The following is a 16213-nucleotide window of genomic DNA, read 5'->3' on the forward strand; positions in this document are numbered from 1 at the left end:
TACTATTGCGATCCCCAGGATGTCTGAGTACTCAGATGATGGTGCAAGTGAAGACTCTCTGCGAGTAAGTTTTATTTAAGGCAAAGTTGCATTATTTTTTAAGTGTTGCAAATACAGTGTAATAGTGATGTGTACACACCCAACATTACATTTTTATTACTTAGTGTGTTTTTACATTGATTAGGTGGACATCTTGATCAACTGGAATATTTGATTAACCAGCATACTCCTGGTCCCATAGGTGTCGGTTAATTAAATGTTTGCTGTATACAGATCAGCTTCTGAATTGTTCCCAAAAAGTTGATGGTTGTGACAGTGGAGTTTATTGGTGACATTGATATTGGTAGTTGAACAGTTTTTTTTAGATTAGTGTGGAAACAGGCCCTTCGGCCCAACAAGTCCACACCGACCCGCTGAAGAGTAACCCACCCAGACTCATTTCCCTCTGACTAATGCACCTAACACTATGGGCAATTTAGTATGGCCAATTCACCTGACCTGCACATCCTTGGACTGTGGGAGGAAACCAACACAGACAGTCGCCTGAGGCTGAAATCGAACCTGGGACCCTGGTGCTGCGAGGCAGCAGTACTAATCAATGAGCTACCCCAAGTTTTCGAGTCTTACATTTGCATGTTGATTGACATCATGTAGTTCTGATTCTTTTTATCATGAATGAATTACTACCTTTTCTCTGGTTACCCAACTGCTGGTTATTAGCACTTAGATTACATGGCTCCCTTTACCTGCAATGCAGGGGTGACTAGACAATGATTATGTCCTTCAAAGCACCAACATTCAAATGCAGCTTAGAACAAATGCGTACTTAAGTCTTTTTAACATGCCTGTTCAAGATTGTTCATTGAGGTTCCCTTTCCACCTTTAAGTGTGACGTTCCATGGCTTTGATTAGATACACTACCGTGTGGAAATAGGCCCAAGAGGGCCACACCGACCCCCCGTAGAGAAACCCGCAATCACGGGGAGAATGTGCAAACTCCACAGTCTGTGGAGGCTGGAAATAAACCTGGGTCCTCGGTGCTGCAAAGCAGCAGTGCTAACCACTGAGCCACCGTGACGCTTTCTCTCTCTCTCTCCAGATAGCCAAGTGATTTACATCTGCAGCTATTTACGGCAGTAACACTTTTTTTAAGAACCAACTTTGGAATTATTAGTTAAAAACATTAACAGAACTTTGGGTTCTTGCCCCGTGGTCATGACAATATGAATAAGTCCAACCGGGCAGTGTTAGTTTTAAGTGAATGTTGGGGTGTTAAGTTGGGAAAGAACACGGTTTTTGAACCATTTTTCTTACTCCCGGACCGGGATGATCTTGAAGAGCAGCACTCGTGGATTTTCTCCAGTGCCTTCAGATGGCGCCTCACTCTGGAACCCACCGCCAAGCGCGAGCAGATGATACGTGTTCATGTAACGATCACATGTCATAGCAACCGTCCAATCAGACGATCCGGCGGAGGTAAGGGGTGAAAGGTTCCCGGATGCCGTAGACGGACATGCTGGTTGGTGAGTGCGCGCGAGGAGGGGAGAGTGGGGGGCAGCCGTTATTCTAATGAGCTGCTTCAGTGCCGCGCCGCCGGCGGCTTGTGGACACTTCACTTCAGTCAGCGCCCGGGGCTAGATCGTGGGAGAGGCGGATAAAAAAAACCGGGAATCACCTGGGCAGCCGGCAATCTGTCGGAGGGTCAGTGCTGAGGGAGCGCCGCACTGTCGGAGGGTCAGTGCTGAGGGAGCGCCGCTCTGTCGGAGGGTCAGCACTGAGGGAGTGGGAACCTCGGAGAGTCAGTGCTGAGGGAGCGCCGCACTGTTGGAGGGTCAGTGCTGAGGGAGTGGGCTCTGTCGGACGATCAATGCTGAGGGAGTGCCGCACTGTCGGAGGGTCGGTGGTGAGGTAGCGCCGCTCTGTCGGAGGGTCGGTGGTGAGGGAGCGCCGTGCAGTCAGAGGGTCGGTGCTGAGGGAGCGCCGCACTATCGGAGGGTCAGTGCTGAGGGAGCGCCGCACTATCGGAGGGTCTGTGGTGAGGGAGCACCGCGCTGTGGGAGGGTCTGTGGTGAGGGAGCACCGCGTTGTCGGAGGGTTGGTGCTGAGGGAGCGCCGCGCTGTCGGAGGGTCGGTGGTGAGGGAGCGCCGTGCAGTCGGAGGGTCGGTGCTGAGGGAGCGCCGTGCAGTCGGAGGGTCGGTGCTGAGGGAGCGCCGCACTATCGGAGGGTCTGTGGTGAGGGAGCACCGCGCTGTCGGAGGGTCGGTGCTGAGGGAGCGCTGCGCTGTCAGGGTCGGTGCTGAGGGAGCGCCGCGCTGTCAGAGTGGCGGCGCCGAGGGAGCACCACGCTGTCCGAGGGTCAGTGCTGGAGGAGGGGGTGGAGGCGCTGTGCTGTCGGGTCAGTGCTGAGAGGTGCTGCGCCATTGGAGGATCAGCGCTGAGGGAGGACTGCACCGCTGAGACTGTTGAACAATTGTTTAGTAGCCCAGATAAATGTTAAACACTTTCCGAGGCCCAATTGTGAATAACAGCATCTTTCATTTGAAATGTTCAATGCCACAATTTTTCAGTAGAATTGGGATGAGGTCTCTCCTTATTGTTCTGCTCTAATTTTATCCCTGAACCAACATCTCTGGTTATCTATCCCATTTGTGTTTGTGGAAGCTTGCTGTGCAGAAATTAGCTTCTGTTTCTGCATTACAGAACGGCTTCACTTCTTTGAAAAGCATTTTGGAATGTTTGGATGTTGTATAGGATGTTAAACAAATGCCTGTCTTTTTTTGTTAGACCCAGCCTTTCAATGTAAAATCATCACAACAGTTAATGAGGATCCAACTTTAAATGTTATTAGGTCAGGTAAAATTCTTTATTCAATGTTGGACAGCACACATTGTGACTACTGTTGAGACTTTCACGGACGGTGGAGATTCAGGGGGTCCTGGGCATCAGGCTGTACAAGTATTAGATCAGAAGAAGCATCTTTAACACTCGATTGTGAGGACATGGAATTCACTTTCATAGTTAGTGGCTGAGCTAGAATCAAAATTAATATTGATCATTAACTTGGATAGTGGATGACAAGACATGCAAGTGGGGTGTATAAGCTTAAGTAGATTGAGCAGTGTTTATATTTTGTTGTCCTTTCATTTCCTTGGGATATCTCAAAGTATTTCTCAATCCATCAATTACTTTTGAAGTATGTACAGGCCAGCAGCTAATTTGAATTTGGGCCTAACTGGGTTCCACAAAAACCAATAGGAACAGTTAATCATTTTTTAGTGATGTTTATTGAGGGTTCTGCGCTCCTCCTTTATTAGTGCCAGGGATCTTGCTGTGTTTGCATGCACAGGGAGGTGGATCCTCAGTTTAATGTTTCATTAAGACAATCTTCAGAATGCCAAGAATACTGCAGTAAAGGTCCAGACAAATGTAGAAGCCTGATTGTGTATGCAGTATAACATTTGTTGGAAGCAGACAGTGAAAATTGATTCTCTCTTTGGCATTTGACTTTTGGATCATGTGTCACAATTATCCCAAGGATTGATGAGAGCAGAGTGGTGGAGGTGATCTATATGGATTTCAGTGAAGGCATTCGACAAGGTTCCCCATGGGAGACTGTTTAGCAAGGTTAGATCTCGTGGAATACGAGGAGAACTAACCATTTGGATACAGTTCAGAGTACACCCATGGCAAATTTATCCCAGTATAATATCCCCACTGCAGATCCTTTCCAGCGTGGCTTATTCATGCTGTAGATTTGTCCCAGTCTGGAGTGTCCTCTATTAGATGTATCCTCGGTGATATGTAGTGAACTTATACTTGGGATCATCGGGCCAAGTGGGGATGTCAATAAATCACCAAAATGCCCAAACAATTAAGAATGTATTGCTTTCATCTAAAAGTTTCCATATTCCTGAAATGTTTGTGCAAGGTATTATATCTTGGCTCATGGTTTTATGGTACTTTTGAGTTGAAAGGAATGTCTCAGCTGCCCTGGACTTTGACATTTCTAACTGAGTTGTTTCTGTATTTGTAGTTTAGGTGAGAAAGATGGCTGAGCGACCAGAAGACTTGAATCTACCAAATGCAGTCATTACTAGGATTATTAAAGAAGCGGTGAGTATGAATTAGATAGGCATCTGTAATCGCAAATTTTGCGCACTTAATTCTACTAGATTGTGAACTGTATTTTTTTACCTCATGCAACTAATACCTGACAATAAATGGAAGAGAAATTCTAATAAAAAGAAATTCTCACTGCTTAGTTATTCACTGGTAGCTAGTGCTTTTCTTGACAGAATTTTGCTTTTTAAAGTAAGAAGTTGGGTAAGTGAAGTTAAAACAACGAATAGACGCTAAAAATCTGAAACAAAAACAAATTTAATGAAGAAAATCAGCAGGTCTGGAAGCTTCTGTAGAGAGAAAGCAGAGTTAACGTTTTGAGTCCAGCGACCCTTCTCCAGAACTGTTTCTATTAGTAAGGATAATTTGAATAAATGCAGTTTTGATTACCTGGCGAGGTTACTTGAATAACTAATAAAGGGGTGCACTTCGCATTGCTGTCACATTCAGTTTGAAATTGGTTATCAGAGGATGTTCAAGTTCTGGAACACACTCTTCTTTGTTAACACCCCAATTAAAAAGTAGTAACTTCCTTAAAGCATGTTGGCTATATAATAAATAATGTTCTGTTTGTAATTTACTAATACCCAAAAGCTAGTTTGTCTCTATACTTGAGAGCGTACAATTGGATGAATGCATTTATTCTCTTAGCTTCCAGATGGAGTGAATGTTTCAAAGGAAGCACGCAGTGCAATATCCCGAGCAGCAAGTGTCTTTGTTCTTTATGCAACTTCATGGTAAGAAATTCTATGTGAGCATTAAAGTGCTGTGGCCAATTTTCCGTAATTGTAATGAAATCATTGGTTTTCTTACAATGACTTTGAAATTTGGGACTCTGTGTGATGGAAGATATTAATAAAAGAACTCACATTGATGGAGTGCAGGCTTATCCAACCTTTTCACGCAGGGGGTTGCATTTCAAGTTTTCTGACTTGGAGGATATTAGTGAGCAAATTTCCGGGTATTGGAAGTTTGCTATAACTATGAACATAATTTTCTTGACTTTAGAATTTATAAACCAATATATTGATAAATGAGTAATAAAAAATCTTGTCAAACTATGAAGCAGCAGAGCTAACTCAAAACCTTTCTTGCCCTTTTGATTAAGAAGCAGAGATAGAGAGACAGATAGTTCCGAAGTCTTGGTCGCCAGGGAAAGTTAAGCAAACATATAACTTAGAAGCAGGAATAAGCTAATAGAGCCTGTTTTGCTATTCAATAAGATCATGGCTGATCCAGTTATGGTCTAACTTCTACATTCCTGTGTACATCATATGACTCTATCTATTGAAAATCTGTTTAACTTGGTCTGGTGAGGTAGGGGTGAGATAAGATCTGTCAGTAGAGGAGGGGTGTGGAGACAGTGGTATCTGTTGGATCCTAGGCATAGAGGTCCTGACGGCAGGATCTGGGGTTGGTGTGATGTTGGAGATTGTGTCAATTCACAGTGATAGAGGGGGCTGTTAGGTCATGGTCTGGGAGAGTGTGAAGTAAGACGGGTCAGTTGAATAGTTACACTGGAATTAGACTAGGTATTCAACAGTTCAATATTTCCTCAGTAACTATTAACTGCAGCAGAACCCTCTGAATTCTCTGAAATTAAATGGATACTTTTGGATGGTTACAAGCAGAGGGGAAATTGCCCACTGGAATCTTAATTTCTCGGACAATTCCTTTGGCAGCTACTACTATGGGGATTCTGCAGGGTCCCTATGTTTAGCTCCTGTCTACGATTATCAGGCCATCCGAAAATCTGGGCCAAAATGTTTCTACATCATTTCACTTCCTGCACATATTGTCTTCTGATCTGCATCTGAGTACTTTACAAGGCATTCAATTATGTTTCCGATATGCCTAGTCATTGTGATGGTGGATGCTTTTCTTTACTCTTCCCCTTTTCTGTTTCTTGGATACAGTTAATCTATATCGTTTTAGTTTCAGAAAATGATTTGACACCCAAAACCTTAACTGACGAGTCTTTTGATCATTTGGTGTCTGACCTGCTATCAGTGATTTGAGTGTTTGCTGTCTTTGATACAGATTTACCAAATGTGTAATATTTTGTTTCTCATTCATCAAAAACGTTTTAGGATTGGGGTCATGGGGACAGGCAAGCGGGCAATGTTACTTCAAATTCATTCAATGGTCCATATCCACGATATTCATTCTTATTCTGTTCCCAACTACTGCCCCTTTTGACTCTGTCACACTAAGTGTGCATTGCTGTCCTCAGTCAAAAGTATATATTATCCCAGGCTTAGCTTATCGATAACTCAAAGCTCTTTCCTCCATAATTAACCTTTCAATGTCTTTACTCTCTCAACCCCATCTTGTCATTCAAACTCAATGAAATATATTCATAATTACCAGACCAAGATACGTGGCACAAAATGTCAGGGTCTGAGAATGCACTGTTCAGGAAGGGAAATGGAAATGTGTGCTTATGTATAAATATGTAATGGTACATAAACAAGTTATGGACTTGCAAAAGTTCTTTGTACAAGAGAATACTTGCAACAAAATTGTGGATGGTTTCATTAATGGAACATGAGGCCAGCACAAGGGTCTGGATGTCAAATTCATGTCAATCATAAGAGAAGCTGATTTGGGTTGGAGATGGGAAGTGTTATGGGAGTAAAAATAATCAATCTTGATACTGGATAAGATATGGTGTTTAAAATTCATCTCTGCTCAAATCGGAGGCCAAACTTGCAAATGTTCTGATTTGGCATGCGGTATTAGCTAGGTAGAAGTCATGGAGTCAGCAGCAGAGATTTTGAGGTAAAGTCTAAAGGGACAGTGGCTTTTTAAAAATTATATTCCTGCATTGAGATACAATTTTATTTCAACTCATCAGTCCAGAAATTTGAGTTCTAAACTATAGCAGCTGGGGAATTTAAATTCAGTTAAACGTATTTGGAGTAATGAGCCAGTCCCAGTAGTAACAACTGCAAAACTGTTAGATTATCATGAAACCCGTTTGGTTCACAAATGCCCTTTATTTGGGAAGGAAGTCTGCCATCCTGGTATATGTGAGACTCCATACCCACAATGATGTAATTGACTCTTGTAAGGCTATTTCAGAGGGCAGATAAAATATTGAATTGTATGCAAGAAGGCAGCTCACTAACACTTCCTCAAGAGCAGTCAGTGATGGGCAATCAATGCAAGCTTTATTAATGATGCTCAGATTCAGTGAATGAAAAAACATTGTCCTGGAGATGTTTAGAGGAGGAAAGAGAAACCATTAATTCATTTTTTGGATAGCTAAAGCATGGATGCATTCAAGTGCCTGAGTATAAGGGTTTTAGTGAAAGTTGAATAAAGTGGTTTCTGTCTGCCCAGTACTTATACTTGGAGCATTATGTTGGTTCTAAGGTCTGTCTAATGTTGCAAGAGTACCATAACGATCTTAGAAATTGATCTACATCTATGGGATAATGCAATAAGAGCTGTACCAAGTGTAAATATAAAGAGGTGCATTAAAGTTTGTATATTCCTAGCGCAAATAACTTTGCAATGAAGAGCAAGAGGAAAACACTGAGTGCCTCTGATGTGCTTGCAGCAATGGAAGAGATGGAGTTTGATCGCTTTATAACCCCACTGAAAGATGCATTGGAAGGTGAGGAATCTCTGGTACTAGTTGCATTGACATTTAATTAACATACATTTGGGGATGTCACCATATTACACACCTAACTAGGGACCAGGTGTCAATAGTAATTCAAAAGTATTGTTTAGTTTATTAATGCCAAAACTGACATTTTTTTAAGGGTTTAAGACAAATATTTTAACGTGAAATGAAAAGTAGTAAACAGGACAAGTAAAAAGGTACTGTATAGCCGAAGTATGGTTTCAAATACAGGGGGTAGTGGTCAAATTCATCCTTTCAATTCCCCATAAATCCTGGTGGGGTTAAGTATTTTAAATAGTCATTGAGGTGTACAGCACAGAAACAGACCCTCCGACAACTAGTCCATGCCGACAGAAATCCCAGCGGATCTAGTCCCATTTGGCAGCACTTGGCCCATATCCCTCTAAACCCTTCATTTTCATTTACCCATCCAGATACCTTTTAAATGTTGCAGTTGTACCAGCCTCCACAACTTCCTCTGGCAGCTCATTCCATATACACACCACCGTCTGCGTGACAAAGTTGCCCTTTACGTCTCTTTTATATCTTTCCTCTCTCACCCTAAACTTATATCCTCTAGTTCTGGACTCCCACACTCCAGGGAAAAGACTTTGTCTATTTATCCTATCCATGCTCCTCATGATTTTATAAGCCTTTATGAGGTCACCCCTCAGCCTTTGATGCTCCAGGGAAAACAGCCCCAGCCTATTCGGCCTCTTCCCTCTAGCTCAAATCCTCCAACCCAGGCAACATCCTTGTAAATCTTTGTTGAAACCTTTCAGGTTTCACAGCATCTTTCTGACAGAAAGGAGACCAGAACTGTGCACTATATTCCAAAAGTGACCTAACAAATCCCCTGTACAGCCACAACATGACCTCCCAATTCCTATATTCAGTGGTCTGATCAATAAAGCATATCAAACGTTTTCTTGACTATCTTATCTGCCTGTGACTCTACTATGCATTCCAAGGTCTCTTTGTTCAGTAACGAGACCCCAACATTTAACTGTAGAAGTCCTGCTCTGATTTGCATTTCCAAAATACAATGTGGATTTGTAAAGACCTGTCGAGAGAAAGCAAAGATAACTGGACCTGAAATGCTAACTCTGCTTTCTCTTCACAGAGTAAAGATTAGAGTGGTGCTGGAAAAGCACAGCAGGTCAGGCAGATCTGAGGAGCAGCAAATCGACGTTTCGGGCAAAAGCCCTTCATCAGAAATGAGGCTGGGAGCCTCAGGGGTGGAGAGATAAATGGGAGGGGGTCGGTCTGGGGAGAAGTTAGCAATAGGTGGATGGAGGTGGAGGTAATGGTCATGTCAGAAAGGAGAGTAAAGCGGATAGGTGGAAATGAAGATTGACAGTTGGGACAGGTAATGAGGATGGTGCTGAGCTAGAAGGTTGGAACTGAGGTAAGGTGGGGGGAGGAGAAATGAGAGAACTTGGTGGAGTCCACAATGATGCCCTGGGGTTGAAGGGTCCCAAGGTGGAAGATGAGGCATTCTTCCTCCAGGTGTCGCGTGGTGATGGAGGAGGCCCAGGACCTGTATGTCCTCGGCAGAGTGGGAGGGGGTGTTGAAATGTTTGGCCACAGGGCGATGGGGTTGATTGGTGCGGATGTCCTGGAGATATTCTCTGAAGCACTGCGAGAAGAGAAGACCGCATCGGGAGCAACTGATAAAATAAATGTGGTAGTGCAGGTGAAACTTTGGATGTGGAAGGCTCCTTTGGGGCCTTGGACGGAGGTGAGGGGGGAGATGTGGGCGCAGGTTTTGCAATTCCTGCGGTGGCAGGGGAGGGTGGGTTGTTAGGGGGCGTGGACCTAACCAGGTAGTGGCAGTGGGAATTGTCTTTGCGGAAAACAGATAGGGGTGGGGAGGGAAATAGACCCTGGTGGTGGGGTCCATTTGTAGGTGACAGAAATGTTGGCAGATGATGCAATTTATGCGGGGGTTGGAAGGTGAGGACCAGGGGGTATCTGTTCTGGTTGCGGTTGGAGGGGTGAACCTGCTGAGCTTCCCAAGCAACTTGTATGTTTGTCAGATTTTCAGCCTTCATAGTTCCTTGGTTTTTTGGATTTGTAAATGTCAGGCTATGCCCTAATGAACCCGATTAGAAATTCTTTCAACAAATTATGAAAAGATATTGTGGATAAACATGTTCCAAATACATTTTAATATATGCAAATGTGAGATCATCCACTTTGAATTTAAAAAGTCTGGATCAAAACTTTCAAAGAGTGAAAAGCTAGAAACAGCAGGTAACATAACTTGCCAACAACTTTGCTCAATGGCACAACTGAAGGCAAGCATGCTATATGCCTTCTTTACCACCATATCCCCAAACAAACCGTGGGCAGCATGGTGGCACAGTGGTTAGCACTGCTGCCTCACAGCGCCAGAGACACAGGTTCAATTCAGGCGACTGACTGTGTGGAGTTTGCACATTCTCCCCGTGTCTGCGTGGGTTTCCTCCAGGTGCTCCGGTTTTCTCCTACAGTCCAAAGATGTGCAGGTCAGGTGAATTGGCCATGCTAAATTGCCCGTAGTGTTAGGTGAAGGGGTAAATGTAGGGGTATGGGTGGGTTGCGCTTCGGTGGGTCAGTGTGGACTTGTTGGGCTGAAGGGCCTGTTTCCACACTGTAAGTTATCTAATCTAATAAAATCCACAGGCAGTAAGGGGATCCAATCAATATTGAGGAACCCTGTCATAGAGACTGAACCTTTCTTATTCCTGAGTTCTACCCATATGGCCTCACTGGATGAGCCATCCAAGATGTCCTCTCTTAGTGCAGCTGTGATATTCTACTTAATCAGGTGCAACTTCCCCCACCTCATTTATGTCATCTCTATCACGCCTGGAACATTGAGCTGCCAGTCCTGCCCTTCTCTTAACCAAGTTTCTTTAATGGAATTTGTTTGCTAAATTCCTCTCTCAATTCACACCGGACAACTTTCTTCATTCTCTTGTAATTGCTTATATTTAAGCTTTAGCACAGTTGTTTCTGACCCCAGGGTACCCCCCACAAACTGAATGTTAAATTCTACTATATTATGGCCACTGTTTCCTACGGGAACTTTTTACTCTATAATTTATTAAGCTTTGCCTTATTACACAAATCCAAAATAGCCTGATCTCTGGTTGGATCCACCTCACATTGTTTCAGGAAACTCCCAAATAAATTCTGAATTCTTATTGGTTCCTCTGCCAATCTGACTATCCCAATCTACGTGAAAATTAAAGTCACCCATTATAATTGCCTTTGTTACAAGCCCTCATTATTTTCTGATTTATTCTCTCCCACTGCATAGCTACTGTTAGTGTTGGCTTTCCCATTTTTCTTTTCTCTGCATGCACCTTGATTCAACATTTCTGGGTTCAGGATTGTCTCTTGCTAATGCATTTATTCCATCCTGTATCACTAATGCCAGTGGCACCCTCATCTCCCTTTTCTTCTTGCCTGTTAGCTCAAAAAAATCATATATTAAGTTCCCAACTTTGCAATTTTTGTAATCATGACTCTGCATTAGTAATAGGATTATGCCTGTTAATCAGTATTTGTGCAAATTCATCTACTTTGTTCTGAATGCTATGTGCGTTCAAGTAATGACTCATTAAATGCTGCCATTCTACCCTTTAACCTTATTTAACTGCTGATTTTCTACGTTTGTATTCTCTGTCCCATTCTAGGTGTTGTTGCAAACCTATAATACTGCCATATCCTCTCGCCTACAATGTTACCTCTTCCACCACCCCATTAATTTGAAGCCTACTTTATAGCCCATGTTATTCGATGTGCCAGAATATCGAATAACATGATCCCAATATGGTTAAAGTGAAGTCCATCCCTGGGGAACAGTTCCCTTCTATCTCATATTGATGCCAGTTACCAATGAACTGAAAGCCATTCTGCCCACACCAATCTTTTAAGTCACAGTCAACTTCTTTATTTTCCCAATGCAAGTTTGTCTGTGGCTCAAGGTAGTAATCTAAAAGTGATTATCTTGGAGGTTCAGCTTTTTAATTTAGCTCCTAACTGTTGAGTCTTTCTGCAAAACCTCCTATCTGGTCCTGCCAATGTTGGTGACAACAACTAGATCCCTCTCTTACTTCTTCCATCAAGGCAATGTTTTTGACGCTGCTACTGGACAGGCAACACACCCTTTGAGACTCCCACTTACAGCTGCAGAAACCAGTACCTGTTAATTAAACTATTCTTTTCCACAACAACATTCCTATTTCCGTTCTCCTTGAATGGTTCCATGTACAAAGGCTAGTATACAAAAAGTGACAATCAACGCACAAAGCTCTGGTGAGACCACACTGTGCATATCTTCAGGGTATCACCGTCACTGATACAGTGCAGCTTAGGTTTATTAGAACTATAATTGGATGCTCAAGAGTTAAATGCAAAGATAGCACAAAGTAGGCTTGTACTTCCTGGGATTTAGAAAGTTAAGAAAGAGACTGCTGAGCCTGATGTCGGTGGTGGGCAAGTTGTTGGAAGGAATCCTGAGGGACAGGATGTACATGTATTTGGAAAGGCAAGGACTGATTAGAGATCGTCAACATGGCTTTGTGTGTGAGAAATCATGTCTGACTAACTTAGACAATAGGTGCAGGAGTAGGCCATTCTGCCCTTCGAGCCTGCACTAACATTCAATATGATCATGGCTGATCATCCTTAATCAGTATCCTGTTCCTGCCTTCTCTCCATAACCCTTGATTCCACTATCCTTGAGAGCTCTATCCAACTCTTTCTTAAATGAATCCAGAGACTGGGCCTCCACTGCCCTCTGGGGCAGAGCATTCCACACAGCCACCACTCTCTGGGTGAAAAAGTTTCTCCTCATCTCTGTCCTAAATGGTCTACCCCGTATTTTTAAGCTGTGTCCTCTGGTTCGGCACTCACCCATCTGCAGAAACATGTTTCCTGCCTCCGGAGTGTCCAATCCTTTAATAATCTTATGTCTCAATCAGATCCCCTCTCAGTCTTCTAAACTCAAGGGTATACAAGCCCAGTCACTTCAGTCTTTCAGTGTAAGGTAATCCCGCCATTCCAGGAATTGACCTTGTGAACCTACGCTGCACTCCCTCAATAGCCAGAATGTCTTTCTTCAAATTTGGGGACCAGAACTGCACACAATACTCCAGGTGTGGTCTCACCAGGGCCCTGTACAGCTGCAGAAGAACCTCTTTGCTTCTATACTCAATCCCTCTTGTTATGAAGGCCAGCATACTATTAGCCTTCTTCACTACCTGCTGTACCTGAATGCTTACCTTCATTGACTGGTGTACAAGAACACCCAGATCTCTTTGTACTGCCCCTTTACCTAAATTGATTCCATTTAGGTAGTAATCTGCCTTCCTGTTCTTGCCACCAAAGTGGATAACCATACATTTATCCACATTAAACTGCATCTGACCACTCACCTACCCTATCCAGGTCACCCTGTAATCTCCTAACATCCTCCTCACATTTCACCCTGCCACCCAGCTTAGTATCATCTGCAAATTTGCTAATGTTATTACTAATACCATCTTCTTTATCATTAATATATATTGTAAAAAGCTGCGGTCCCAACACTGATCCCTGCGGTACCCTACTGGCCAATGCCTGCCATTCTGAAATGGAGCCATTTATCACTACTCTTTGTTTCCTGTCAGCCAACCAACTTTCAATCCAAGTTAGTACTTTGTCCCCAATACCATGCGCCCTAATTTTGCTAACTAACCTCCTATGTGGGACTTTATCAAAAGCTTTCTGAACGTCCAGGTAAACTACATCTACTGGATCTCCCTCGTCCATCTTCAGAGTTACATCCTCAAAAAATTCCAGATTAGTCAAGCATGATTTCCCCTTCATAAATCTATGCTGACTCTGACCTATCCTGTTACTACTATCTAGATGTGTTGTAATTTCATCCTTTAGAATATACTCCAGCATCTTTCCCACCACTTAAGTCAGACTAACTGGTCTATAATTTCCTGCTTTCTCTCTCCCACCTTTCTTAAAAAGTGGTACATTAGCCACTTAATTGAGTTTTTTGAAGAAATAACAAAGAGGATTGAGGGCAGAGCAGTAGACATGATCTACATGGACTTCAGTAAGCTGTTCATCAGGTTCCCCGTGGAAGACTGATAAGCAAGGTTAGATCTCATGGAATACAGGGAGAACTAGCCATTTGAATACAGAACTGGCTCAAAGGTAGAAGACAGAGGGTGGTGGTGGAGGGTTGTTTTTCAGACTGGAGGCCTGTGACCAGTGGTATGCCATAAGGTTCAGTGTTGGGTCCACTACTTTTTGTCACTTATGCTCACGTCCAAATCATATAAGAGGTATAGTTAGTAATTTTGCAGATGGCATCAAAATTGGAATAGTGGACAGCGAAGGTTACTTCAAATTATGACAGGAACTTGATCAGATGGGTGAATGGGCTGTGGCATGGCAGATGGAATTGGGATAAATGCGAGGTGCTGCATTTTGGGAAAGCAAATCTTAGCAGGACTTATACACTTAATGTTAAGGTCCTAGCGAGTGTTGCTGAACAAAGAGACCTTGGAGTGCGGTTCATAGCTCCTTGAAAGTGGAGTCACAGGTAGAAAAGATAGTGAAGGTGGTGTTTGGTATGCTTGCCTTTATTGGTCAGAGCATGGAGTACAGGATTTGGGACCGCATGCTGCAGCTGTATAGGACATTGCCAGAGGAAGCGGTGGAGGCATCTGGATGCGTATATGAATAGGAAGCGTTTGGAGGGATACAGGCCAGGTACTGGCAAGTGGAACTGATTAGGTTGGGAGATCTGGTCAGCATGGAAGAATTTGACCGAATGGTCTGTTTCTGTGCTGCACACCTGTAACTCTATTTGATTGAACATTCTTAAGCAGATAGGGTTAACAGAGAGAAACAGCTTCTATTGATTGGGAGTCAACAATTAGTGGGCATTGTCAAATAGATCTTTTGGGTGTAAAATAAATAAATACTTACAATTGCCAAATGTGATATGTCGGAGGTGCTCTTCAGCAAATGGCAATTAACGTGTTCACATTCTAACTTTTTATGTTTTCCTGGAATTCTGTACTCGGATTCATACTTGATTATCTTGTATTAATGTCCCCTAATTTAGTGCTCCCTACCAGTTTTATGCATCAGTGGAACAATAATCTCTTGAGTTAAAAGCCATATCCTTAGACAAGTACTTCAGATAAATCAGAAACAACATCCAGTCTGTATGTCAGCTAAAAGCATACTTCTCTTTGCCAATATGATAACTCATTTTTGTGGTGCCATAGATTTATTGGAGATGTTGAAATGTGAAAGGCAGCTCAGATTTAATTTCTTGTGTACCTACAATTAATGACACCAGACTTAGTGTGGGGTAAATAAGTGGTTTCTTGTTTATCATAGGAATATGATGTATATTGTTTCCATTTTTCTTGTCTTTCATAATTTCTAAAATTTGCTTTTGATATCCAGTGCTTCAATCACTCCAAGTTGTTTTCTGCCTTTGTAAGTTGATTTTTCAGCATTCAGATGTCAAATTGATCTATTTTCCATCTAGGGACTTTAAACAGTTTCCAAAATTTAAGATTTCATCTTTTACTGATTTTGCCTCTTTTCCCCAGTTTACAAGCGAGAGCAGAAAGGTAAAAAGGAAGCTTCAGAACAGAAGAAAAAAGATAAAAAGCCAGAGAATGATGAACAAGACAAGAGCAAGGAAGATGAGAATGAGGAAGACAGCGAAGAGGTGAAAATGGTAGATGATGATCAAAAGGAGATTGAAAACGAGGAAGATGATGTAGAAAACTAATATCTGTAAATGTGGTGTTTGAAGATTGGCCACTATTACAAAGATCCATTTCCATGGCCATTCCAGGGCATTGTTACATTGGGAGTACAGGAAGGCAGTGCTGGAATTGTACACTGCTGTTTGTTTTTGTATAGTTTGCAAAACAAAGCTTTTCTACTTTGTTAACCCTTGTTTTTGTAAAATTGAAACTGAATAATTTATTCAAAAGATTTCACTCTTGCATTATTAATGTGTTGAGATGCCATACCAGCAAACTGGAATGAGCCAGTGACAGTGAAGATAAAAAGGTATTACAATAGCTGAGGAGAGTAGTGGTCAGATCAAAAGTGATTTGTCTAAACTGGGTAGTAGATATATATATCTTAAGAGGTGGTAGCTAGTCGGGTCGTTTTTTAAAGCCAGATGAAGGTAGGAAGGCAGAGACTAAAGTACTAGTCTGGCAAGGGAATCAAAAGTTAGAGGATAGATGTTTATGTAGACTCCAACCAGCACATCAGATTCCTGACTGCAGGGCTTTCAAGTGCTGTAAAGAATGACACTAAAGGATGGAGGAGCAAGATGAAGGGACTGACTAGCAAAAGAATGAAAGCCATTGAAAGTATTAATAGAGGTGCAACTTTACTAGCTCTCTCTACAGATGGTGTCAGATTGT

General features: G+C 42.6%; 1 protein-coding gene across 7 annotated transcripts; it reads left to right on the forward strand.

Moving 5' to 3' along the window:
* The first annotated feature begins 1492 nt into the window (after positions 1–1492).
* On the forward strand, positions 1493–15973 carry pole3 (polymerase (DNA directed), epsilon 3 (p17 subunit)). Of its 7 annotated transcripts, none has more exons than XM_043719884.2 (5): positions 1493–1523; positions 4035–4114; positions 4772–4857; positions 7624–7742; positions 15377–15973. In XM_043719884.2, exons 2-5 carry the CDS (start codon positions 4049–4051, stop codon positions 15559–15561), a joined length of 456 nt encoding a protein of 151 aa, XP_043575819.1. In that variant the 5' UTR covers positions 1493–1523; positions 4035–4048; the 3' UTR covers positions 15562–15973. The 7 variants fall into 7 exon arrangements, with proteins under 7 accessions (XP_043575819.1, XP_087854672.1, XP_043575821.1 ...); XM_087998546.1 differs by having other exon boundaries at positions 1504–1523; positions 4040–4114; XM_043719886.2 differs by lacking the exon at positions 1493–1523 and adding an exon at positions 1575–1701.
* Positions 15974–16213: the final 240 nt, after the last annotated feature.

The sequence above is a fragment of the Chiloscyllium plagiosum genome, unplaced genomic scaffold (genome assembly GCF_037043375.1).
Source record: "Chiloscyllium plagiosum isolate Xiang-an unplaced genomic scaffold, Cpla_swu_hap1 HiC_scaffold_21, whole genome shotgun sequence".
Lineage (NCBI taxonomy): Eukaryota > Metazoa > Chordata > Chondrichthyes > Orectolobiformes > Hemiscylliidae > Chiloscyllium > Chiloscyllium plagiosum.